At 51.6% G+C, this 25,421-nt stretch overlaps 2 protein-coding genes and 1 long non-coding RNA gene across 18 annotated transcripts in view; 2 read left to right on the top strand and 1 right to left on the bottom strand.

Moving 5' to 3' along the window:
* Positions 1–8,703, top strand: part of ATXN2 (ataxin 2) — an 81,694-nt gene extending 72,991 nt beyond the window's left edge. For 10 of the 13 annotated variants that reach the window (XM_019641612.1, XM_019641609.1, XM_019641607.1 and 7 more), the window contains 5 exons: positions 2,271–2,416; positions 3,074–3,301; positions 5,546–5,714; positions 6,537–7,415; positions 8,144–8,703. In XM_019641612.1, the coding sequence (XP_019497157.1) occupies positions 2,271–2,416; positions 3,074–3,301; positions 5,546–5,714; positions 6,537–6,565 (572 nt within the window). In that variant the 3' untranslated portion in view covers positions 6,566–7,415; positions 8,144–8,703. The remainder of the gene's footprint in view (positions 1–2,270; positions 2,417–3,073; positions 3,302–5,545; positions 5,715–6,536; positions 7,416–8,143) is intronic. The other 3 variants (XM_019641601.1, XM_019641602.1, XM_019641610.1) reach the window with 3 other exon arrangements.
* Positions 7,697–25,421, bottom strand: part of SH2B3 (SH2B adaptor protein 3) — a 37,560-nt gene continuing 19,835 nt past the window's right edge. The window contains exons 3-8 of one of the 3 annotated variants that reach the window (XM_019641614.1): positions 12,136–12,237; positions 11,959–12,050; positions 11,770–11,879; positions 11,442–11,656; positions 11,181–11,352; positions 7,697–11,011 (exon numbers count right to left, since the gene is read on the bottom strand). In XM_019641614.1, the coding sequence (XP_019497159.1) occupies positions 10,716–11,011; positions 11,181–11,352; positions 11,442–11,656; positions 11,770–11,879; positions 11,959–12,050; positions 12,136–12,237 (987 nt within the window). In that variant the 3' untranslated portion in view covers positions 7,697–10,715. The remainder of the gene's footprint in view (positions 11,012–11,180; positions 11,353–11,441; positions 11,657–11,769; positions 11,880–11,958; positions 12,051–12,135; positions 12,238–25,421) is intronic. The other 2 variants (XM_019641615.1, XM_019641616.1) reach the window with 2 other exon arrangements.
* Positions 12,157–17,281, top strand: LOC109382250 (uncharacterized). 2 transcript variants are annotated; one of them, XR_002123904.1, is made up of 4 exons: positions 12,157–12,250; positions 12,568–12,766; positions 13,092–13,714; positions 14,006–17,281. It is a non-coding gene; the product is annotated as an uncharacterized LOC109382250 (long non-coding RNA). The 2 variants fall into 2 exon arrangements; XR_002123903.1 differs by having other exon boundaries at positions 12,165–12,766.

Below are 25,421 nucleotides of genomic sequence, written 5' to 3'. Positions count from 1 at the left end.
CATCTTTAATTTTCTCCAAATAATGTCAAGATTTTAAAATTTTTCTAATGATGAATAACAATTAGAAAAATTCAATAGCAGTTCATAAGCATAATTATTCTTTTTGTGATGACCATGTTTTTATGTGTGAAAATTAATAATATAGCACACAGGTTTTTTTATTGTTAATTTTTTTCTTAATTTGCTTAGAAGGTAATTAAAAGTAAAATTTAAAACTTTTCAGTACAAAAATTTCTTGAATAAATAGGTTAAAAAATATAGAAACTCTGTGATTCTGTACTCTGTCTGTATGAAACCTCATAAGTAGAATTTGGGATTTGGGAATTGCTTTTTCCCAGATTTGGAATTGCTATAAATGGAATATTTAAGAATCTTGGAGGTAGGGAGGATTTTAATGCTAATGGTTTGAAAATCAGGGAGCGTGAATGACACTCTAAACATCACTCTCCAATAGAGCTTTCTGTGATGATGGAAATGTGCTACAAATTATGCTGTCTAATCAGTACCAAGTCAGTGCCTAGACAATTTTAGGGGATCTGAAAGTTAACTTGATAAGCATGATGGTGAAGAGCAGCCTTTTAATAAGCCAATGGATTAGAAGAAAGACACTGACTACTTTCACAGACTGATGGAACTGTTGTTGAGCTCAAAGAAAAGCAGTTAGCACATTATTTTTCTCAACTCCCAGAAAACAGTCACTGACTCTTATTAAAAACATCCTAAGAAATATAATATTGTATCCTAGCTATACTTAAATTTTTTTAAATTATTTTTTTTAAAAAAGAACAAAAACCACCCAGAGAATATATTGCCAGTTTTCCTTGTTAACATGTTCCAGTGTATGTTAACTCATGTAGTTAGGGAAATTTTCCAATGTACAAACAGAAGTGTTCTCTGTAATCTGATCTGGATATTAACACCAGCTATGACATTGGCAGTGGATGCACAGGTGGTCCTAGCACTGGCTCTTTGCCTTGCCCTTCCCTCTTTTAAAGATACATATGCAGCTGGAGTGTTGGTGGCTGGGTCTGACAACGTCAAGCGTTATAGAATTGTTTCTGTGCCTAACACACTGCATTACGCATACATGGGACGTACCCAGAGTCATGTATGCTGGTGACTCTTGGCAGCCTTGCCTATCAGACTACCTGAGTTAGGGTGCCTGATCCCAAAGCAGTGCTTGCTTCTCCCCATCAGTCCCCTTATGTGTGTGCATTTGCTAACACATCATATGAGGAACTATTTTGGAATTGTTTCTGTGTATGGGCTTAGCTTTTCAGGGGTTTCAGGATTGATCTGAGAGAAGGCTGGGAGTCACGCGTTGCTAGAGCTGTCTGCAGCTCATTGCTACACCATGATTAGATTTGTATCAATGTGCTAGCTATAGTCACCGGAAGCAATGACCCATCTTATTGTGCTTCTGATTCTCAAATTGCTCTTTTGGGAAGGTGTGAATAAATGCATTTATACCTAATCTCCCTGTTTTGTACCACAATATGCCCCGTGCTGAGATTCACAAAGAATTGGCTTTGGGTTCTTATGTTTAATGAACACATTTTTATTTAAACTGGCTCATTATATTTCCTTTAAAAGTTACTCTAGTAGAATTCTTTCTGAAATGCTTCTCTACATAGTTTAGGTAATTCCATCTACTGGATTTTATAAAGCAAAGGTGAGAAATACTTTAGCAGGGAGGGCCCAGGTAACAATGAACTGAGTGGCAGAATGACTTCTGTGATCAGCTGAGAAAGACTGTGGTCATTGTCCTTGAAGATAGAGCCTTGACCTTGCCACACACCTTATGCAGCCCCTTCCCCAGCCCCGATAGAGTGTGTGCCCATGGGACACTGCACCCGCTCCAGGGCAGTAGCATGGTGAGGTTAGCCAGATGATGGCCTTGAGCTAAAGAGTGTGTGTGTGTGAGAGAGGGGGGTGGCGGGTATTGAGAGACATTGTTTGAATTGTTTCTGCCTATGCTTTTAAGTTTCCTTTTCAGGAAAACCTAGTGACTTTTAAAGAGTAAATTTAAACTAGTTAGGTTTTAATATAATATATACAACTGTTATATGAATAAAATGCTAGTCTGATTGTTAAGCATAATTCACACTTATTTTTTCAAGAAAATGGATGGTTTACATGGAGTCAAATATAGATTGGTAACCACATATGTTAGGCCACTGAGCATCAAGCAAGCTCAGCTGATGAGGCATAGAGAAGCAGTTAAGATCATCACACGTCAACTGTACATACTCCTTTTTCTTTCACTTTAGTTTCCACTGGCTCCCTTGCTCAGCAGTATGCGCACCCTAATGCTACTCTGCACCCACATACTCCACATCCTCAGCCCGCAGCTACCCCCACTGGACAGCAGCAAGGCCAACATGGTGGGAGCCACCCTGCACCCAGTCCTGTTCAGGTGAGGAGAATCTCCGAGGCCTTCGCAGAGTTGCTTCCCCTTTCTGTTTACTGAGTGTTCTCTTCAGCGCCCGGGAAGGCGCTAGGCGCTGCGTGATCAAAACACCTAGCGGCCCTGCCTCCTGGAGCCAGCATACAGCTCTGCAGACTGCCGCTGGGTGGTTGTAAGTCACATTAAAATACACACTGAGAATAAGGTGATTGGGTAAGTTACGGAAACATCAGTATTCAAAAATCTAATTTAACATAGAGTAAAGAATTTTCTTGGGACTTCATTTCATTCCTAGTGCTTATATGATGATGTTTTTTTCCCTGTTAGCTTCTTTAACCATGTTTGTTAACAGAGACAGTTAAGGATCTTTTTGACATCTGTCAGTTCCCTGGGGCAGTAGTCTTGTTTTACGTTTGCGTGGTTGAGGGTTTGTGACTGCCAGGCCGAGAATCTGGCTGGTACCCCAGAAAGGAAGTCTCAGAACCAGAGGTGTATCCCCCCACACCCCACAGCCCGCCCTGCCCATTGTCCTGTGCTTGCCGTCGCCCCTCATCTTAGATGCGCCCAGGTGGAACCTGTTTTCATGTGCAAGGCTTGACATTGTGTGACCTTTAACTGCTTTTCATTCCAGAAGTGGTTTTCTTATTCTTTCCTGTCACTTCGCAGCACCATCAGCACCAAGCCGCCCAGGCTCTCCATCTGGCCAGTCCACAGCAGCAGTCAGCCATTTACCACGCGGGGCTTGCGCCAACCCCACCTTCCATGACACCTGCCTCCAATACGCAGTCGCCACAGAATAGTTTCCCAACAGCACAACAGACCGTCTTTACGATTCACCCTTCTCATGTTCAGCCGGCGTACACCAATCCACCCCACATGGCCCACGTACCTCAGGTAAATCAGCTTTAGCCAACTTTCTGTGAAGACCAAGTAGAATACGAAGGCTCTCAGATAAGCAACAAAGAGCCAGATGCTCTCCAAGCTAGGAAACCCTGTGTGTGATCTGCCTGTCTCCCTTTTCCCGCTCAAATACATGTGATCTGGCCCTAAATGGATGTTTGTGTGGTTTTGTAATGGAATCAGTGAAGTTGCCGATTGGACCAGCTGAGACCTTAAAAATATCTTTGACTCTGGAATGCAACCCAGTCCTCCTTTCCTTTCTGTGTCTGTTTTGCTATGTTTACATAGCTTCATTGACATAGACATACATATATACATATATACATATATATATATATATATATATACTCTGTCTCTTACACACACACACACGTGAAGTATGGCACACATGGCGGACCTTCACAAATNTGAAGTATGGCAGGAATGGCGGACCTTCACAAATTCTCAGCTCTCTAAGGGGACTGCCTGTCAGCTAGAGTGTTAGTCACCTGAATTCCGAGAAATCTCTCCACTGGTTTTCCCTGGCTACCCACCCGTTGGCTTTGACCATATGCTGTGCTTCTTGGAAGGGCTTGGCCTTGTACATTGGTGCAGTGGAACTAGAAGCTGAAAGCACCCAGGTGTGCGCAGTTTTCTGAAAGAGCAGCCCTGGGTGCACTTTGGAGCTCACCTCCAGTGTAAGCTCCTAAAGGTTGTAAGGTGTGGTTGCCATCTCAGTGGTTGCTGTCTGCATCAGCTGCTGAGAAAGGTCCAGTGCAACCCAGGGCCAAGTTGGATTGTCGTCATGAGGAGAGGGACTGCACTGAAGTTGGCTCTCACGCTCGCTGTCTTTGAGGCCCGCCCTGGTGCTGTGAAGGGTGAATCGGCTGTTATTTGATGTCTCTTTTTTGCTGCTTTCATAACAGCACTCTTAGGCCGGTCTGAAACAGACTGCCTCCCTGAACTCTGTGTCAAACAGTGAGGCCCTGGCGTGGTGAGGGCTGGAGATGCGACTCAGTTGGAGCTAACTCTCAGAGGGTGACCTTGTAACTAGAGTTCCACAGCTCTGGGAAGCTTGGGCATCCCCCCCTCCTCCCCTCCACCACCCTCCCCACTCCCGCACCCCACCCCGCACCCCACCCCGCGCCGCGCTGTAGGGTGGCGCACTGCAGTGATGGTTTGCTTTGGATGGTGGGGAGGGGAGCTGGTTTGCTCAGGTGTGGGCCAGCTCGGTTTGGCTGCAACAGCAGCTTCATGAGAGCCGGGGCAGGTGTTGAGGAGAGGCTGGCAGCTAAGGAGGCGTGTGAGTCTACGTGTAGGCTGGGGTTCCTAAAACCTCGCTTCTGTGTTTTTGTGCTGGAAGAACAAAAAGGGTTAACACGAAGCAGCCCAGATGCCACCGGCCCGCGCGAACGTGTGAGGGAACAAAAACAGCATTTCACCATGGTTGGAATTGTGCGTGGTTTGGGAGGCAGGAAAATGAGGGCTCTTCTTGGCCCTGCCGAGTCCCTGCAGAGCTGGGATCCTGCTGTGTTTGGGCTTAAAGCTTCCCAACTTGACAGTGAGACCGGATTTAGCTCGCTGTCACTTGTACAGGGACACGAGCTGGCCTGGATTCTCTCCTATTATCCCTCCCGGCTGGAGGCGTTTACTGCCGCCGCCTCCTCCTGCTGCTCCATCAGCGTATCTTTCGTCGCTAGAGCAGGGAGCCCAAGCCTCTTCTCACTGCCCTGACCCATTCTTCACTGAGGCGAGAAGCGGAGGGGGGCAGTGGGGACCAACAGTGATCCCTGGGGCAGAACTTGACAGTCCCTGCTCACACTGGAACAATTGCTTTCCTATTAGCAAGGAATGTCCCCTGTAAAACCACATCAGGCTCCCCCCTGGAAGCCAGAATCTGAAGCATGGTTACATCTAGCCTCCTGTTAAGTTGAGAACGCTGCCCTTGGATCAGGGGTCTGATCATACATAGAGCCCAGTGATCAGAAGTGCTGAAGGCTAGGACATGGCAGCCCTGACTTTTCCCCAGGCTCGCTGGGTGCCTGCTCCCTCAGCCTTGCAGGATCTCTGCTAAAGGCCCAAGCTTATCTGTAGGTCAACTGATGATCCCCTAGGGCGTGTCCCCAGAGAAAAGGAAAGGGCCCTGAGTGCCCACTGTTGCCCTTTCCTGAGAGCCCCAGCCCAGTGAAAGGAAGACAGTTGACATGTTGTTTAAGCTGGAGATGTTGCCTGTATGCGTAAAAGCGCTCTTTGTTTCAGGCTCATGTACAGTCAGGAGTGGTTCCTTCTCATCCAACTGCCCATGCGCCAATGATGCTCATGACGACACAGCCACCCGGCGGTCCCCAGGCCGCCCTCGCTCAAAGTGCACTACAGCCCATTCCAGTCTCGACAACAGCGCATTTCCCCTATATGACGCACCCTTCAGGTGAGGCGTGTGTGTGCAGGAGCTGCCGGGCACCCCAAAGCATTCTGCTCGCACAGGTCGAATGGCAGGCAGGGCCAGCGCTTCAAGCCCCGCATTGGAGAACTAGCAAGATGCGTCCGAGTGTGCACAGTAGGGAGTGTGATGATCAGTTCAGTGTCAGGGCCTGAGGCTTCCAGAGCTGAGTCTGGGTGTGTTCTGATGGTCCAGTGTTTGGCTGGTGAGCAGCAGCAGCCGCATTGTCTAGCTGGTGCATGCTTAGGGCTCAGTTGGCCTTCCTTGTTTGACAGGCTGGACAGTGCAGCGTTTTCCTTCCTGAGTCCCAACAGTCTGACATTTGGGGGGGGTTACCATCAAGACAGAGTTTGATTGTAGTTCTAGAGAATATTGATGAGAAAGTGCTGTGTATGGATCGGTTTTGAGTGTAGTATTAGCTCCAGCCTATGCCCTGACAGGGAGAGAATGCCCTGTGATTGTGCTCTAATCCTTGATGGCTGCCATGGCGAGATTTCAGTCTAACCCGTTACTCTGATAGCCGTACTGGTGCTTGGCTAATACTGGGAGGGGGTATGTTAAGGCCTGGTTTTTTTACCCCATGAGCAACGAGTCTTCTGGGAGTTTTATCTGAAGTGGTTTTACGTCTTACTGGTTTGTTTCTACCCATCCCCCCTCCCCCTTTGGTGCAGATGGGATGGGGGAAGTGAATTAAATTGTGAGTTATTCAGCTAGCACAAGGATAGTTTACAGTCATGTGCTGCAGAGACACTAGGCTAATGTGCAGTGTTGCCAGTTTTCTGTTTAAATATTCACTTTTCTTTTTTACAGTACAAGCCCACCACCAACAGCAGTTGTAAGGCTGCCCTGGAGGAACCGAAAGGCCAAATTCCCTCCTCCCTTCTACTGCTTCTACCAACTGGAAGCACAGAAAACTAGAATTTCATTTATTTTGTTTTTTAAAAATATATGTTGATTTCTTGTAACATCCAATAGGAATGCTAACAGTTCACTTGCAGTGGAAGATATCTGGACCGAGTAGAGGCATTTAGGGACTTGTGGGCTGTTTCATAATTCCATGCGCCGTTTCAGAGTCCCGCAAGTACCCCAGCTCTGCTTGCTGAAACTGGAAGTTATTTATTTTTTAATGACCCTCGAAAGTCATGAACACATCAGCTAGCAACAGAAGTAACAAGAGTGATTCTTGCTGCTATTACTGCTAAAAAAAAAAAAAAATCAAGACTTGGAACAACACCCTTTACTAAACTTGACAAAGGTTCAGTAAATTCTTACCGTCAAACTGACGGTTTATTATTTATAAATCAAGTTTGATGAAGTGATCACTGTCTACAGTGGTTCAACTTTTAAGTTAAGGGAAAAACTTTTACTTTGTAGATAATATAAAATAAAAACTTAAAAAAAATTAAAAAATAAAAAAAGTTTTAAAAACTGATATCAAGTTAGTGTGTGTTTGTATAAGCTACTAGTTAATATCCAGGCAGGAGGGCTGAGGGTGCTTTCTTAATCTCCTGGAAGGTTAGTTGTCAAATGATTTTTCTTCTTCACCTTTAGTTCTGGTTCAAGGTATCTCTAGAAAAAGACAAGACTGAGATATTCTCTTTGGTGGATAGAGGTCTGCTTCAGAAGGAGGAAGGCTGGCCAGAGTTGGGCAGCGCTGAAATTCCACGTCCTCAGCCTGATGCTGATTCTGTAAGCTTTCTTTTTAATTCTCCTGAACCCAAAAGAGTGTCGATAGAAGTTTTCCTGACTCAGGCATCTGTCTGTTTTACCAGTAGGGGGCAGGAGACACTTTAAAAAACTGATCAACTCAGAGGGCAGAAAAGCTGCAGTGATATACAAAGCAGCTTACTGCTATAGACTCATAAGCATTTGTTAATGTCCCCAATTTGTGGGGGAGGACAAAGGGAAAGGCAAGGATTCTGTGGAGACCATAGTCATAATAGATAGCTTTTAAATATTGTGGCAACAAATCAAGATTCTGCAAACTTTTTTAATTCACATGTAGCGATTTGTACATTGTAGCAAAATTTGCATTCAAGAATAAGTTACTTGTACAGTACATAAACAAGACATAAAAATTTGCCAAATACCTTCTGCCTATAATGATAGAAGATGAATTCATTTTGTTTTGTTACAATGTTTTGCTTATTCCAACCAAACACTGGATGTCAGATGTGTCCTTGTTAAGAGGCAGTGGATAATATTCTATAAGTTCCTCTAGCTGGTGGAAGATGTTAGAGCTCACATGACATTTGCGATAAGAGACTTAGCCCTGAATAAAAGCATGAAGGAATTTCAGGCAACCCTTAGGGAAGAGTTCAAGGCCTTGATTTTAGGTTAAGAAACTGTTATATAAAAATAGTGTTCTCTGGCCTAAGATTTTAATGATTGCTATTCCTTTTTCCTACACGGTCCAGAAATGATCAAAGGCAGAAGATTTATACCAGATAAAGCCATATGGATTGCTGGTCTAAAATTCAAGGCAGGTTAGTTGACTTAATTCTTTGGTGCTGGTGACTGTTAGTAGTTTGTAAAAGTTAAAGTCAGATTAAGGAAGTGATGGTGCTGGGAGCAGTCAAGCTATCCTTGTTGTCTGTAAGTAGAGATAACTGGAGGGGTTGTGATGTTTGCTGTCCCTTTGGCACTCAGAGCCTGAGCTCAGTGGAGGCTGCTGGCTTGGCCTCTTGCTGCCAACAGTGGTCACATCAGAACTGGAAGGGTGGTGGAATGTGCTATCATCGTGGCGCGCCGGCCACAGCCAGCAGGGTCACTGAGGGCATCAAGCTCGGGGACCCACTGTTGCTTTCCTCCAGCTCCATCTGCTCTAGCAGAAAGGAAAGGCATTTGGCTTAGTGTCGTTTCTTCCCAGGCCACCACCGGGCTTGTTGTTGGAATGTACTTGAGCTATCCTGGTAACTCAGCCACGTTGAGAAAGGAAATGTTTTTCTCGAGCATTTTATACTGAAGCAGTCTGGAGGTGGGTGACTTCCGATTCTGTCAGAATCTAAGCTTCTACATTGTAGCCAGTGGGTGAGAGCTTCTAGTTTGGCACCACCTGAGAAGTGTATATTGAGACTGCTCAGAAGTGAGTGCCCCTGGCTTGGAGATGTCATATCCCAGATGAGGAGGGAGGGGGCATTTACTTGGTTCCCTTCCTGTGCGGAAAAGGGGGAAATCTGCACCAGTAGACTTGTCGGCATTGACCTTGTGATGAGTTTTCTCTTTTAAAAAGAGAAATTCAAAATAGTGCTTGCTCCCCTGGTTCACACTTTGCTTAGCATTCATTGTTTAGAGAAACCTGCTTGATTTGTAGAAAATAAGTATCCTTAGAAATGGACCACAAACCTGGATCAGGGTTGTACCTGCTTTACAAGCTCTCAAAACGCCCAGGAGTGTGAGTTTTAAACGCCGTTAAGAGGTGAGTTACTTGCCTCTCCCCTCCCCTAAAACCCCAGAAAATTCTAGAAGCAAACGTGTGACCTCTGACCGCTTGGAGTACAGAGAATGGCTACAGGGAGCAGACCAAACACTCACCCCAGGTAATGCAGGCAATACTCAGTTTTAGGCCAAGGTTTAATTTTAGCCTAAAATCGATGTGCATCTATAATATATACATTAAGCTGTGCTAAACTCGCAACTTGGGTGAGCCTGGCGGCTGTACTGAATTGCTCTACTGGCACCCAGGAGCAGCTGACTTCACTGTCACTGCCCCCCTTGTTTCTGAGCCTCCGCATGAAAGTTCTGGGAGGAGCCAGCCCCCCTATGAATTGTATCACTTGTGAAAGAAGTCTAGATAGAGGTTTGACTGCAGGCCCTCCCTGCCTGTTGGAGATGTGTGTCCGTGCACACGCATTCTTCATCAAGTGACGCAGTAACAGCTGGAACAGAACGCTGATTGTGGGCCATTAAAGGAGTTCCTCATTAGCTGTGGCACCAGATTCCTAGCTTCCATTTTGGCTGAGGAATGAGCCTAAAACCTTGTGGGATAATTTAATAAGCCATCAGATACTGGGGGGCTCCAAGCCAACCCTGTAGGTGAAGAATTTACTAGGAAGGCCCAGGAGGCCTTCTTCCTTTTTTGCCCCCCCCCCTCAGTTAGTTTAACTCTCACCATAAAACTGCTATAAACCAAACTCCATTTTATTCATAAGGCACCAGGGTAGAACTGTAACTTGCCACCCTCCTATTTCAGTAATTGCCTGAATGTCCCTGAAAGGGTGACACATCACTTCTTTACATTTAGGAAGGACAGTTGCTACTGAGCAGCAGGTGACTGTCCTGAGGATGCAACAGACCAGGAAGCCAGGCATGCTGGCTCACACCGGGAACTAGTCAGGTAGGGTTTGCATAGGTGTCTCTGACTATAAAAATCGCATGGGTTATTAATTAAAACAGTGCAATGAAATAAGCAATGGTTTAGTTTTGAAACCTGAATTGTTTGAAAAATTAATCTGAGGTAAAATGTTTAAAATCATTTTCAACCTTTAGCTTGTCCATCTGCTAGAGCTTTGTCCTAAGGCTATGTCTTCAAAGCAGGTTTGGGGTGGTCACCTGTGGCATGGGTACAGCAGAGGTACCACATGGACTGAAGCTACAATAGGAAAAGCATGAGCGAATCGGGCTTGTTAGTGTTTTGGGCTTAAAAGTCTGTCATCAGCTATGACAGCGTCAGTGAAAAAGAACAAGTTTCCACTGCCAGTTCTGGCCCTTACCCCGCCACCTCCGCTAGGAGTGATGGGGACCAGTCCTAGGGACCCAGGGCAGGAGCTAGCGGCATCTGCAAACAAGAACTACATCTGTAAACAATGAGAGAAAGCCAGGGGATAGATGAAACTTACAGGAGGCCCTTTAACAGGCCTAATAAAGGGTCACATCCAAACTGGAAGGAGCAGTTAACAGTGTCCCTTAAATCTTTCTGAAAGGAAGGAAAGTAACATTCACAAGTTGCTCTCTGCTTGCTGTGCTGGGCCAGGGACTCCTAGCGGCCTGTCAGAGAGGTGTGTACTGATTGTCTACAGCCCGCAGGTGGCTCCGGGAGGAGGAGTCCATCTCGTAGTCGGAGTCCCGGGCTCGGCTGGCAGGCTCCGGCTCCAGGTGCCGCAGGCTGTTGGCCAGCTCCTCAGGTGAAGGCACCAGGTGGAAGATCTGCTCGGGGGGCGAGGATCGGCCTGGGAGGCCCTCTGGGCCAAGCCCCCGTGGACAGCCAGAAGAGCTAAGGCGGGGAAGGCCCAGCTCCGAATCCCAGCGAGAGAGGGAGAAAGGGAACAGGACCGTGCTGGAGGAACCTGGAGGACAAGTGACAGAGACCACACTGTCAGTCTTACAGGGCAGGGGACAGTGTCGGAAGGACACAAAACGAGTCCGTGTCCCTGAAGTTTGCAGCAAGCTTTTACCCTCTCTGCCCGGTTCCCTGTGCTGTCCACCCTCTCTTAGCAAGGGGCACTGGGGTCACACCTGGTGGCTGGGAGACGACGACCACATAGCTGGACAGCCGGACGTCACAGGCAGCGCCGCACTCGAGTGGGATGGGTGAGCGCTGGAAGTGGTGGAGCATGTCCACGACCGAGGGGAAGTGAAGGTGCTGCACTCGGCACTGGCCTCGCTCGGTCAGCGACAGGCGCAGGTGCTGCGGGGGACAGGCCAGCAGGCTTAGGCGCTGGCCCCGCAGGGCCTTCAACTGGGGAGGGGGCGTGCCCCACCGGCCTCGCCCCATACCTTGGCTATGCCCTGGAAGTTGAACGTGAGTACGTATTCCCCACGCCGTGTCTCACTCTGCCGTACCAGGAACACTCCGTGGGCTTCAGGGCCCTGCAGCTGAACCAGCTGAGCTGCCTTCACTCGGGAGATGGGACCATGGAACCAGGGGTAGCAGGACAGGAAGTGCTCTGTTTTCTGGCAGGCTGGGTCCAGCAAGCCCCCTAGAGAAGCACCTGGTAGAGAAGACGGGTAATGATGACCCCCTGTGAGTGCCTTCATCCTGAGCGGAGGCTGGCTCCGATGTATGTGGAGGAGTATGTGGAGGAGAAAAGCTGGGAGCACTCACCTTGGTTCAGGGAATCTGTGCTTCCCGTGGGAGAGCTGGACACGCCAGGCTCTGGAGCTGAAGGAACATGCATCTCGGGGTCTGTGCTCTCCAGCCTGCTGGAGAAGAGGCTGGGGTTAGGGATTGGGGTGCGGCCGGGGTAGTGGTCAAGCTGTGCCACGAGTGGGGCCCTAGGGTCTGGGGCCTCACCCTCGGCCTGTGCACTCCTGGAGCTCAGCCATCCATGAATTCAGCTGCTGCTCGTCTCCCACCTCAAAGATGATGTCTGTTCGGTCCTTCACCTGGTGGGGAGGAAGGGTACGGCTGTGTGGGACCCCTGAGGTGTGTGTGTGTTACTCTTGGATGTGGAAAAGCTCTGTCACTCACCTTCAACACAAAGGTGTAGAGGTTGTCGGGCATCTCGAGGCGTGTGCACCGCCGGACCTCCTGGATGCTGGAGCAGGCTGCTTGTAGCTTGGGCTTTGAACTCTAGGAGACCAAGGTGGGACACTCAAGGCTCGTCCCTGATGGCCCTTTGTCCCGTTCCCCCCTCCCCCCCAGGCCTCTGTTTCTCTGCCGCCTCCCCAGGGGCCTAGCTTCCTGGGTGGGTGAGTGCTCATGGTGCTGCTGAGGAAGGTCTAGCATTCGGGCTCAAGGAGCCCGCAGAGGTTTTTTGCTACTGCCTCTTAAGCACTGTCCCCACTCCCCACACACTGAGATCCCCAGAAAGCTATGTGGGCTGAGCTGGACCTGTGGACAGTCGTCCAGCACTGACATGGGTTTGCCTGCTAACACGTGTTTCTCTTCTCACTGGTGCAGGAGCAAACAGCTCCCCGTGCAGCCATGTCACACTGGCTGCTAGATCCGCTCATCACAACAGCCAAGCCACGTTTCCCTCTGAGGTGCTGAGTCTACCAGGGCCCCCGGGCCTCCCGCCATTAACTCCCCATCAGTACAGGTCTCTCCTGTACTGGCCTGACAGCCCCATGAAGCAGATAATTATCACCACATCGCAAAGGTGAAATCACTTGCCTGAGGAAGGAAAAATCAGGTTTTGGAGCCCTAGAGCCTCAAATGCACTAATCTGTTCTGCCTTCAAGTCTCAGGACAAGGAGGGGCGGCTTTGGCTGAAGGGCGGGGCGTTGGCAGAGTGGCTTAGCCACAGGCTTTTGGGGCTTCTGCCAGTGTGCTCAAAGGGGCAGAGCCTGACACCGCTAACCCGAGTTACAGCCAGCCAAAATCCACGTAATAACTCGGATCCAGGAGTCTCCCATGACATCCAACAGATACAGGGTTCAGAGTAGGTGGGAAATGGTCCCCAACTCCTTTGCCCGCCGTTCTAGGTCCTGACTGAACCTGGCTGGAGCAGGGGCTGACCCTGCAATGCCTGATCCCAGAGAGCAGGGGCTCTGCGGCACCCTAGGACCCAGAAGCCAGCTTTCTTAGAAGGGAGGTGAGCCCTCCATTGGCCCCCATCTCCTCCACTTCCTCTTGTGATGAGACTGTTTCTCCGGGGGTCATGAGATGATCAATGGCTGCTTCCAGCAGAGGCCAACAGACCATAAGAAAGGTGGAAAGAGCCTGAGATGAAGTGGGGAATGGGCACCGGAGGCCCAGCTGGGTACCCTTCCCTCCATCCGCTCTTTTCCCAAGGGCTGGGAGACAGCCAGTCAGGCCCGGACACAACCCCTAATAAGCCAGCATGGGGTGGGGAGGAGGAAACAAGAGACAGGCTTTGGGGGAATCCAACCTCCACCTCCTCTGTTTAGAGGGCACATCTTAGCCAGAGGCTGCCTTTTCTGAAGGTGTAAGAGCCAATCCTCAAAGCCTTAACCATGCTGTGGACACGCAGGTAACAGGCAGCGCTGACAGACGGATGTGACCGCAGGGCCAGGATGTGACCGCAGGGCCAGGCTGCCTGCCGTCAAACCCCTCCCTACCAGCAGGAGGGCCAATGAACAGTGAGGTGAGAGGACTGGTCAAACGGGGGCTCTTCCCAGACCAGGCCCACCCCCAGCAGGTCTCCTTGGAGATCCCAGTCCCACCCTGGCTGTTGGACACAGCGGTCCAGGGAGAGTCACGGCAACACGGGGAACCAGCAGTGCTTATCAGGGCTTCCTGCACTGTCTGTCGCACCAGCCTCACACACCTCACACACGGGGGAACAGCTTGGAGGGGTTGTACAACCAGTCAATCCCAGCCCTAAGTGACCAGCACCAGCCAGGGCGTTTTCACCTTCCCAGTTTCTCTTCCACAGCCCCCGCACCCTCATTTCTCAGCCTGGAAGTCAGATGTGGGGAGCACAGCAGTCTCCCACAGTCCCTACAGGGCACTGGACACGCCAGAGCACATGGGGCGTGGGCAGCTTTCACAGTCAGCCAAGCCTCTCAGAGCCTGTTTCCTGTCTGCAAAATGGGTAAGGTACGAAGGGCCATTCCCTTCCTTCTCCTGCGTTTGCAGTGGGCCCTGCCTGGCCCCCACCCTCCCCGCCAGCTCTGGCCTCAGGATCACTGGGAGGAAGTGGGCCAGGCCAAGAGGGGAACAGGCCTAGTCTCCCTTTCAGTTCCGCTCCGGGCCTGGCGCTAGTCCCAGCACCAGTGAGTGCCGAGATTAAGCAGCAAAGCCACTGGTTTCGCTCTGAATGTGGGGCCCTCCGTGCCAGCGCCATCCCCAGCTCCACCCCAGCAGCTGAGGAACTGCTGACCTGGCAGGCAGCGGTAGAGGACCCCCCCTCACCACGGCCGGCCCTGGCTCGCATTCCCCTGCAGGGCGAGCGTGGCACAGGTCCTTCCCTGACTCCTCGCGGCAGCCCATCTGCCCTGCCCAGAGCCACACAGCTCTAGAGGCAGAGCTGGGGTCTGAGCCCCAGCCTGCCCAAGGGTCAGAGCCAGTGTGTCTACCCTGCTGCCTGGTAGTGAGGAGGTGCCCGGGGCTCTGCCCAGATTGGAGGGCCACTGAGAACATGAGGACAGGACAACCCCACCTGTGGCCACAGTATGGAGGGACCAGTGGATGCCTTCCTGGTTGAGTGATGTGATGAGACAGAGCTGGGCTGTGTCAGCAGCTATAGGACCACTTAGGGACTTCAGGTTCCCCTCTTCTCACACGCCCTCTATTCCACCTGCCTTGCCAGGCCAGCAAGCAGCTACTCTCTGAACCCCCCTCCTAGTCACACTGTGCTCAGGTGATCAAAATGGCCAAACCACTCCAGATATTTGTGGTACAAATAGAATGTCACCCACCACATCCTGCAGCACCCGCTACTGGGGAGCAAGTCTTCTCAGCTCCTAGCATTTCAAAAGCTGGCTGCTTGCTTTTGGCTACTGTGACTCCAGTGGGAATAATCTATTTGTTTCTTAGCTGGTTTTTGAGCTTCCTAGCAGCCAGAGCAGAGACTCTCCTCACAGTAGGGCTTACTTACATTTCTACAGCTAACTGTATCTGGGCTCTATAATTCTCACTCAAGGCTTTAGGGTTCAGTCCTGACTTGGGTAATCTGGATAAGGGCCCAGCCCTCCTGCCTTAGCTTGATCATCTGTAAGGTAGAGCTATTTAATAGCACCTCTCTTTTCACAGGGTTGGTATGGTGACTAGCTGGTACTAGGTTTCCAGGCTTGGGTCTGAGGCCAGCCAAGGTGTGCAGCTTTTGTCGGCTCACTACACGAATACGGTCCCACAGCGTTCCAATGCTGCAGCGTTCACACGACAGCACCCTAGTATCACAGCTTCCCACACCCGCTCTTTCATCCTTACAGACCCTATTTACTCCTTTACCATCCTGCAGTGAAAGTCAGCATAATGTCACCTACCTGCCTACATACCCTACGACAAAGGGCAAACAACGGAATGTATTGTAGTTCGCATTAAAGTAAGATGTACTTCTCTGGGACTGTGCAGACAACACAGTGAACCACTCGGGTGCTTCTGAGTTTGTTTAGAAGAGATCAAGAACATGAAGGAGCCGGAGGGCAGGGTGAGGCCTGGAAGGACAGTCACTCTATTCAGTGGGCACTAAAGCTGGGCATGTGCTTCTGCGTAACACCAGGTGGAGTTCTGGCTCTAGGTTTGTTGTCTCACACTTTTGGAGGGTGGAACGGACAGCTGTGCCTCAACCCACATGTTCACCCGGTTCTCGGACTCCTGACTCAAGGGTCCCTGTGCGCCCACCGGTGGGCCTTTGGGCCCGGCTGGAACCAGACCTTCCCTACCTACCTCTCTGGGGCCCCACACCTTCACCCGCCATCGGTCCCACAACCTGCTGCCGAAGGGGCCGAGGGCAGGGAGGGGTGGCCCTTCCAAAGTCTTGCAAGGTACTGGGCTGCGCCCTACCCTGCCATGTCCTCACAAGCGTCTTGAGTACCCTGGAGACCCCAGCAGAGGGACTGGACAAGACCTCACCGAGCTCCAGGTGCCGGAGCCACAGCAAGAACGCAATACACAGTCCCTGACTCTCCAAGCTTCCATTCTAGCAAGGGAGATGGAGGCTCCACAGGAAGGAGACAGTAAGGGCCCAGACGGGCAGGTGGGGAGGCAGCGGAGGACTGGCCTCGGCTACGCTGAGAGCAGGGCTGAGCATCCCAGGGGCTGGGAGGAACGGGGGTTTTGCAGAGGCCCTAAGGTGGGAAGCACATGGACACGAGGAGGCTGACAGGACTTGTGTCCCACAGTGAGGTGGTCACAGTAGGCCCCAGAAGTCCCCAGGGGGTCTTGGCTGGGGCTTATTCCGAAGCTGCATGTGGAAGCGGCAGCTGGGTGTGCAGATACCGGGCACATGCTGAATCCCTCAACACAAGCAGGCTCGTGGGCCAGACCCAGCTCTGATCACCGCCTCTGCAGGAAGCTGTGGGGCAGATGGCATCTAACTCCCCAGGCAGCAAAGGGCCTGGTACGGTGGGCCCAACAGTATGGGCAGGCTGGGCTCCCACAATGGCTATGTTCCATCCACTGCGCCAGGCCTGGCCATTGAAGGGCCCCTTATCCTCGAGCTAAAGCCTCGAGGAGAGACCGCCCACCATCTGGAATCCCGCAGGTCACAGCAGCCCCTCACTCCTCTCCTACAATGAGCAGCAGGGGGGCAGGAAGTAGAACATAGCATGTAGCCACATGCCTCTGCCCAGCACCCAAGTCCTCAAGGGGTCATCTCTGTGGCCTGGAGCCTGGCTCTAGAGGTGGTCCAAGCCCTGGCCCGCCCCTTACTGCCTGTGGTATCAGGCACGGCATCAACTACAGCCTCAGTGTATGTGGGGACAGTAAGCAGATCCTGCTGACACACCAGGAGCAGGGGAATGGATGTGGGCCTGAAAACTTAACAGGCTTAGAAAAAATTCCAGGGCCCTGTCCTAAATAGCCGGGTCCCCCCTCACCCCAGAGCCCAAATGGGTGCTGCCTGGATGAACAAATGAACAAACAGATGAAACGTCATTCTGGAAAATGCTTACACCAACCTAAAAAACCAAACAGGGCCGCCCGAGTGGCGCAATGGTTAAGAACTGGCTTGGGACGCCAGAGGGCCCCGGTTCGGATCCCACATATGAGTGAGGGCCAGTGACACTGCCCTCCACAGCTAAGATGCTGAACAACAGCTCAACCTGGAGCTGGGCTGCCGTGAGTCGCTGGTGACGGCGTAGGCTGCAGCCCCTGTGGCAATGGGCTGCCGTGTGTGGCCAGCAGCCGCAATGAGTGGCCGTCCAGAAGCCGGCGACTGATCTGCCTCACCTGGGAAGAGCGCAATGATGGTGCCAACTGAAGCAACGTCCTCCACAACTTGATTGAAGAACAAAATGACAGCATCTTGTCTGTTCCCCTTCCCCAATTCCCCAATAAAAAAACAAACAGAAACACCCCCCGCCCCCCCGTCTTTGTTCCAAAAAGGATTTTAGTCAGGTTACAGGGATAAGCAGAGAGAGGGAGGGAGAGAAGTGCTAGAACACAGACCATAGTCCCACTTGCCACAGGTTTGTCTCTGAGCTTCCTGGGAGCCAATGCAAAGAGGGGTTCTCCAAGAAAAGTCAGCTTTTGTGCACAGCAGTCCATTAGAGGCTCTGGGAAGGACTGGAGCAGAGCAACCTGTGAACCCATGTGTTCCCCAGACTGATCACCTAACATCCTGCTCAGAAACCTCTCTGGGGTCTGCACAAGTGCAGCGCAGCACAGCCCCCCACCCCCAACGGGCTTTGGGAATTGGTCCTGGCCTGGAATCGCAGCTCTGCCTCAACTTCCCCTAGCCTCTGTACTTGTGTAAGGTGTGATAATGTCACCACTGTCCCATGAGAGCTTAGCAGTGCAGTGTGTACGAAGGTGCTCGCAGCAGGTATGGAAAGGTCCAGGCAGATGGTACAAGGCCAGGATGAGCTTAGGAACCCAGTCTGAAGAAGCAGCCCCCGTGGTCACTCCCCAGCCCACTGCAGTCAGCTCTCACGGCTGTCTACCCACCACTTGACCATGTGCTCCGGCAGGCCTCCCTGCTCCCTCTCCATCTTTGTGTCTTCAGCAGGGCACAAAGTGGCTTTAAGTTTAGTGTGCTGAACACGCCCTAGTGGAAAAGGTAGAGGGAAAGGCTTTGGAAGCTTACGGGGCTAGAAGGAGCCAACACCCAGAGGCCAAAAACGACAGCCGAATCCACAGGGGAGTCAACTGTGGCTAGAAATGCTAACAGACCCCTCACACCACCATTTAGTGAGTACCTACTATGTGCCCGGGCTGTCCACCAGTGGCTTGTGGGCTATTGAATTCACAGGTTAGCACCATTTCAAAATTTTTTCCAGTTTTACAGAAAAGAACATATGAAAGAAGAGGGGCTGGGACCAAGGAACTAGGAAGGTTCCAGAGTAAAGAACAGTCCTTGATATCAAGTATGGTGACACTCTGGTGAGAAAGCCCTCCCCAGTCTGCTTTGGTCCGTCTCTCTGAAGACGAGTAGTAGGGAAGCCTCCCATGACCCCCCACCCAAAAAAAACACAACAGCCCTTGAGGTGGTGTTTTATCCCTTCATAAATGAGACAAGGCTAAGAAAACAGCGGGGAGAGAGGGGGAGAGGAGAGAGAGGGAGAGAGAGACACACACACAGACACAGAGTACAGAGAATGCATCACAGCCAGCTGGCCTGCAGCTTCAGGACATGAGCCCCTTAACACAGCCCCAGGTGGATGTGAAAGCCACTGGCACCTGAGGAGAGCTGGGGAAGGCCACGCCCACCTCCTCCCCCAGGCACCAGGGAGCCACAGATGAGGAGGGCAGGCACATACCACCCCATGGGGGCAGAACGGTGGGGGCTGAGATGGCTCACAAGGAATTCCCACATAGGGTGAGGAGTCGGAAAACAGGGTGACATCTTGAACTCCCTGAGGTGGGCAGCATCAAAATTGAGCTGCCATCCATCCGTCCTACTCCCAGATCCATCCACTCAGCTACCTCCCATCCCCCTCCTCTACTCAGATTTCCCCCGTGGGCCCCATCTCGCCAGACGTGGGAGCCCCAGTTCTTACCGTGACCCACGAGACTCTGCACAATCTAGGCCTCGTACCACCTCAACCCCTCTGCTCCAGCCTCCACTTCCTTAAACGTACCCAGCACACTCCACCTCAAGGCCTTTGCACCACTGTTCCCTCGGTCTGGCAGGCAAGTCCCCCACATGTGCACAAATCTGGCTCGTCTCAGCTTAAGCGTCACCTCCTCAGGAAGGCCCTCCCTGACTACAATGTCTAAATACACACAGTCACCATCACATAACCCTCTTCACTTCCTTCACTGCATTTATCAACCTGTGAAATGGGCTCTGTGGGGACTTGTCTTGCTCACGTGGCATCCCCAGCAGCAAGCACAGTGCCTGGTAGGTCGTGGGTGCTCAATTTCACTCCTACAACAAATATCACAGGCCTTTTGTCTGCCAGATATCGTGAAGGCTGGGGGCACAGGATATGGCCCCACAGCAGACACCCCACTCCAACGAAGGCTACAGAGAAGTGACAGGAATACTTAAAGGAATGTGATCAGGGCGGGGACGGAGGAAATGGGACCGTGGCCCGGCCTCCCAGGGCTCCAGCCGGCCAGGGGGTAGGACGGGCTGAGGAGAAGGCTCTTGATGCCCCACAACAGCACTGTACCAACCCCATGTTACAGATGGAGAAATGGTGCCCTGAAAGGTAGAATCACTTGTCCTGGCCACAGAGGAGGGAGCCCAGTAGAGCTGGGGCTCAGACCCTCACCTGCCCAGCCCACGCGCTCTCTCCCATTGCAGCTCTCAGCAGAGAAAACCTCCCCTCCTCCAGGGAGCCTTCTCTGGTCACATCGTGGTTAGTGCGATTCCTGTGCCTCTCCCTCTGCACAGGGCTTATCAGGCCCAGCCATAATTTCCTGATGATGCAGCTGCCCCCGCCATCTGACTGGGAGTTCCTCTGGGGGTGGGGACAGGGCACCAAGCCGTGTTCCCAGCTGGGGCCCAGCACCGGGTCTGGCCCAGAGGAGGTCCTTAGGGAGGGTTTGTCAGACGGATGGGTGAGTAGCTGGGTGGGTGCCTGGGGCCCCAGCCCTCAGATGTCTGGGGAGCAGAGGCAGATGTGGGGTGTGGTGAGTTATCTCACCCCTTGTTCCCCAGCTCCTTTGGAGGCAAACTGAAGGCAGTGAGCCAGTTCCATGGACTGAACAAAGATTGGAACTATAGGCCACAGGTCACTTCCTTCCTCTGCCCCCAACCAGGGCCCCCACCCCCACAGGCCCGTCATTTTTTTCTCGGTGTGACCCTGATCAAATCACTTCTCTGCTTTTGTTTCCTCGTGTAAAATGGAGGTGATGGCGGAAGGCACCCTCTTGGGCTTCTGTCAGTGAACCTGCCTGTAGCCCAGGCTCCCCAGGCCCTGGGGGCCAGAGCTCCTGTTTGGTCTGTGCCCTGTTGTCTTATGCTCCTGGTCCCCACAGGGGTCCAGGAAAGGGATGCAAGAAGCTTCCAGAAAAGCCACATGGATCAATTGCCCCCCTTTCCTGGCAAACGCGAACCCCTCAGTGCCAGAAACGGAGACTTCCTGAGAGCCAGAGAGAAAGGGAGACAGACCCCCAAATATAACCGCTCTGCTCAGGGACAGGGTCCCCATCATCTCACTTCCCTCCTCGGTGCAGGTGGCACCCCAGTTCACACCCTGAGTGGTGGTGTGGGGGTGGGGCCCCCCATTCGTGGACCCTGAGGCCCCAAGGAGGCCGGGGGGGAGCAATAATTAGCCAGAGAGACTGGGACAGACGGGCTGGGGGCCCATCTAAACCCTACCTGCAAGGGCTTCCCCCATGTCAGACTCACAGTGACACAATCACAAAGCCCCCTCTCAGAGACCACCCCACACACAGAATCACAGTGACAGGGACACAAAGTCCCTCACAGATGCTGGAGCAGCCTGCCCCCCCGAGACAAACACCCACAGCCACTCGAGCCCCTCCTGAGATGCGGGTGCCTGAGTGAGGAAGAGCCAGCTGTAGCGACGGGTGTGCACTGCTGCTGTGAGGCGAAGTGGGGGCCCGTGGCTTAAGAGGGACCACCCCTGGAAGTCCCACACTCCCCGCACCCCCTCATGGGCATGACTGAACAGGTGAACCAAGGAGCTAATCACCCACAGGCACCTTCACCAGCTGATCTCGCCTCCGCCTCAGGGTGACAAGTCCAGGCCACACCGGTCCTGCCTGGGGAAGGGGTCCTGAGACGGCCTTGTGGGGCAGGACTGGAGGGAACCAGCGCCCCAGCCCTTACTAGTGAGGCTGCACGCGCACACCTGCAGGCTTTCTCCCCGCCACACCCTGACTCAAAGCTGTGCCCTCCATGCAGGCTGCCATTCCTACCCACACACTGGCTCTCAGGGTAAATGACTGTGCAGACCCTGAAACTGCAATGCGGTGAAGAGCAAGCAGTCACAGGCTGCTCAGCAACCAGCCGCGAGGATCCCTGCCGTCTCCGCGGGCCTGGACCATTCCCAAGGACAAAGTGCCTCTTGCATGAGCTCAGCCAGCACCGGGCAGGCCCGGAACGACCGGGGGTCCGGAGCAGAGCCAGGGGCCCAGCCAGACTCCATCCCCACCGCCCACTACAAACCAGCTGCCGGCAGTTCGCACCTTGGGTGACCACATCCTGCTCCCAGCATCCTCTCCAGGAATCCTCCCTGACCCCCACCCTGTGCAGCCACAGAGTCCCAAGGCAAATGTGCCCTGTCCCCGTCCACACCTTTACCCAAGCTGTGCCTTCCTCTCCTAGTGCCGCTCCTGGCACCTCAGTCCCAGGACACTCCGGGCCACAAGGGCCAGGCTTGGTCAGCTCCTCCAGATAAAGGGGAAGCCATGGCTCTGAGAGGCCACACTACATGTCCAGGCCCCTGAGCAGGGAGGGGACGTGCCAGGCATCAAACGTGGCACTGCCCCCCAGACCTTCCTGCTGCACAAGAGTGGGCTCTGTGGACTTGGGAACCCCACCCCCATCCACCAGGGAAGCAGATGAGCCCGATGGAGTCTGTGGGCAGGGGTCCCAGAGCTGCCCAGACCCCAGGGTCTTGAACACCCTGTTCCCAGCCCTGCTGCAGAGCCAGACCAGATTGGGGAACCCCAACAGGCAGCCTGGCTGCGGCCTCTGGGCCCAGCGTCTGCTCTGCACCTGGGGAGGAGGGTGGAAAAAGCTGTGGTTAAACAACAAATAAACTCTGTCACCGGCCTGGGGGGGGATGGTACACCGGGGCGGGTAGGGGGGGCTCGTCACCACCAAGATCCCCAAAAGCCCTAGACGGTGGCCACCGCCTGCCTTCGAAGAATGATGATTCAGAAGAAGAGGTGAAGGCAAGGGCCTCTGGGGCGCGAGGGGCTGTAGGGGCGCCAGGAAGGCTGAGGCGGCTGAGCTGACAGAAACCAAGGCGAGAGCCAGAAGCCGGCCAGGTCATGGCTGCTGCCACCACACCAGCACTTTCCACCCTTCCGAGCGCAATCTGGCACGACCCATTATCTTTAGCCTGCGTTTGGTGAGCATTTACTATGTGATATGCCTTGACACACGGCATCTCAGATATCAAAAAATGACAGGATATCACACCAGCCACAAAGAAAAGCCAGCTGGGTTAAATAATTAAAAGTAAAAAATAAAATCTAAGTACCTGGTCCCAGACCTTTCTAAGTAGAATAGCAAAGACTGAAATCATAAAGGAAAAGATTACTGTATTTTACTATCCAGACTTAAAATTCTCCATAAGCCAAGAAACTCAGGATCAAAACTGAAAAGTCAAATGGCAAACTCGGGAAATATTTACAACATATAACAGCTAACAGCCATGTAAAGAGCTCCTGCAAAACAAGAAAAGGGCAGACAGTACAGGAGACAAGCACGCAGAGTCAACGGCCTATAAATCTCAAAAAATGCGTATGACCAAGAAACGTAAGGGAAACAGTCCAAGTTCACAGGATGGAAAGCCGATTAGTGGTCACCAGGGGTTGCAGACAGGAAGTGGGGCTCACTGCCAGTAGGTACAGGCTTTTTTTCCGGGGTGATGGAAATGTGGAATTAGAGGTGGTGGCTGCACACACAGTGAATATACTAAAAGCCAGTGAATTGGGGGTTACCGGTTAGCTGAGCTGGTTAAGAGCGTGGTGCTAACACCAAGGTTGCCGGTTCGATCCCCACGTGGGCCACTGTGAGCTGCGCCCTCCCTAAAAGAGTCAACTAGGCCATTATACCACGAAAGCAATGTGTAAACCAATGACCATGGCTGTTCCCCAATACAATTTAAAAATAATAAATAAAAGCCAATGAATTGCACTTCAATGTGGTGACTTTTATGTGAATTTTCTCTCAAATTTTTTTTTTTTCTTAAATGGCCCATTCCACTTGTAACCAGAAGGGGCAAGATAACCACTTTTCATCTACAAGTTGGCAAAAGTTTTTAAAATAAGACCCAGTGCTGGCAGCACTGGTGATGAGAAGATACGTAGGTATATAACCTTTCTGGAAGGCCATTTCAACAGCAGATAGCAAACGCATCAGATGGCTACTAAACACATCATTAGCCATCAAGGAAATACAAATCTCTTCCCATCCACTACTACGACTCTTCCCATCCACTACTACGACTCTAATCAGAATGACAGATAACAAGTGTAAGTGAGAAGGTGGAGAAACTGGGACCCTCATACATTGCTGGTGGGGTGTAAGGTGGTGTAGTGCTTTGACTTGGCTAGTTCTTCAAATGCTAAACACAGTTGCCACATAACCCAGCAAGTCCACTCGCTCTCTACCCCAGGGAAATGAAACCATGTCCCCACAAAAACACAGGCACACCTCGTTTTATTGTTCATCTTATTGTGCTTCACAGCTGCTGCATTTTTTACAAGCTGAAGGCAAAAAGATGGCGACTCACATTATTGCGGTGGCCTGGAACCAAACCCGCAGTATCTCTGAGGTCTGCCGGTCTACGGATATTCATGGCAGCACCACTCAAAACAGCCAAAAGGTGGAAACCTCATGTCTGTCCAAGATGAGTGGATAAGCAAAACGTGAACCCTGAAAACACGAGGCTAAGTCAAAGAAGACAAGTCACCAAAGACCACATATTGTCTGATTGCCTTTATATGAAAAGAGCAAGGTAGGCAAATCCATAGAGACAAGCAGCAGATTAGTGGTTGCCTGGGGCTGGGGGAGGAAAAGAATGGGGAATGACTGCTAATGGGGACAGGTTTGTTTTTTTGAGATGATGGAAATGTTCTGAAATTCGATCACAGTGATAGTTGCACAACTCAATCAATATACTAAAAACCACTGTACACTTTAAACAAGTTAATCCTGTGGTGTGTAAAGCTCTGAGGGCGCGTGCGTGCAGCATGAGGGGGACTCACAAAGCCTCCCCGCCGGCACTTCCCCTTCTAGGAACTTAGTCTGAGGAAATAATCAGAGACGGGCACCAAGATTTCCGTACAAGACGCTCATCACAGGGTTATCTACTTGAGCAAAAACGACAGAAATGATTGAAATAGTCTAGATAATAATAAATATGCCATGGCCTAACTGTGTAAATGAAATGCTGTGTAGCCAGTATTAAAAAAAAAAATTTCTTGAAAAAATATTTGAGAAAACAGAAAAATGGTCAAGACGTGTAAATGAAAAAAAGCAAGTGGACGAATGTCAATCCCACCAGGGCTGGGGTTTTTGCCCCAAGGTTCCCGCCTGTATTTCCAGCATCTGAGCACACAGCAGACTCCAGAGGCAGCCTGAGTAAGTGGCTGCAGGCGCTGTAATTTGGGGGCGAAATTAAATACAAGAAAAAAAGCTTACAGAGACACCTACCAAAACGGGAATGCTGGTTCTCTCTCAGTAGTGGGATTATGAGTGGATTTTCAGTTACTTTTCTGTAATTTCCACCATGAGCTTTATTGAGAACACAAAAGCAAAAAGATCAGGAACTCACAACTTGGAGGCCCTGGGTACGTTCGTTTCCTAGATTACAGGAAGATTTGAGATGAGACAAAGCACGGAGGGCCTCCAGTTGGAGAAGGTTCCCTGGAGAGCGGTTTCCTCTGAGGCTGCTGGGGCCTTCAGACCTGTTATGGGAGGACCCAGTCCCCTCATGTACACCGTCACCCACTGGTTCCAGAGGTCCATGGACTGTGGAAAACAGTGGCTGCCTCCCCAGCTCAGGGGGATAGGAAAAAGGGGTGTGGGGCCTCAA

Source organism: Hipposideros armiger, unplaced genomic scaffold, assembly GCF_001890085.2.
Source record: "Hipposideros armiger isolate ML-2016 unplaced genomic scaffold, ASM189008v1 scaffold_62, whole genome shotgun sequence".
NCBI lineage: Eukaryota > Metazoa > Chordata > Mammalia > Chiroptera > Hipposideridae > Hipposideros > Hipposideros armiger.
Note: the sequence above shows the minus strand (reverse complement) of the source record. Positions and strands in the feature narration are given on the sequence as shown.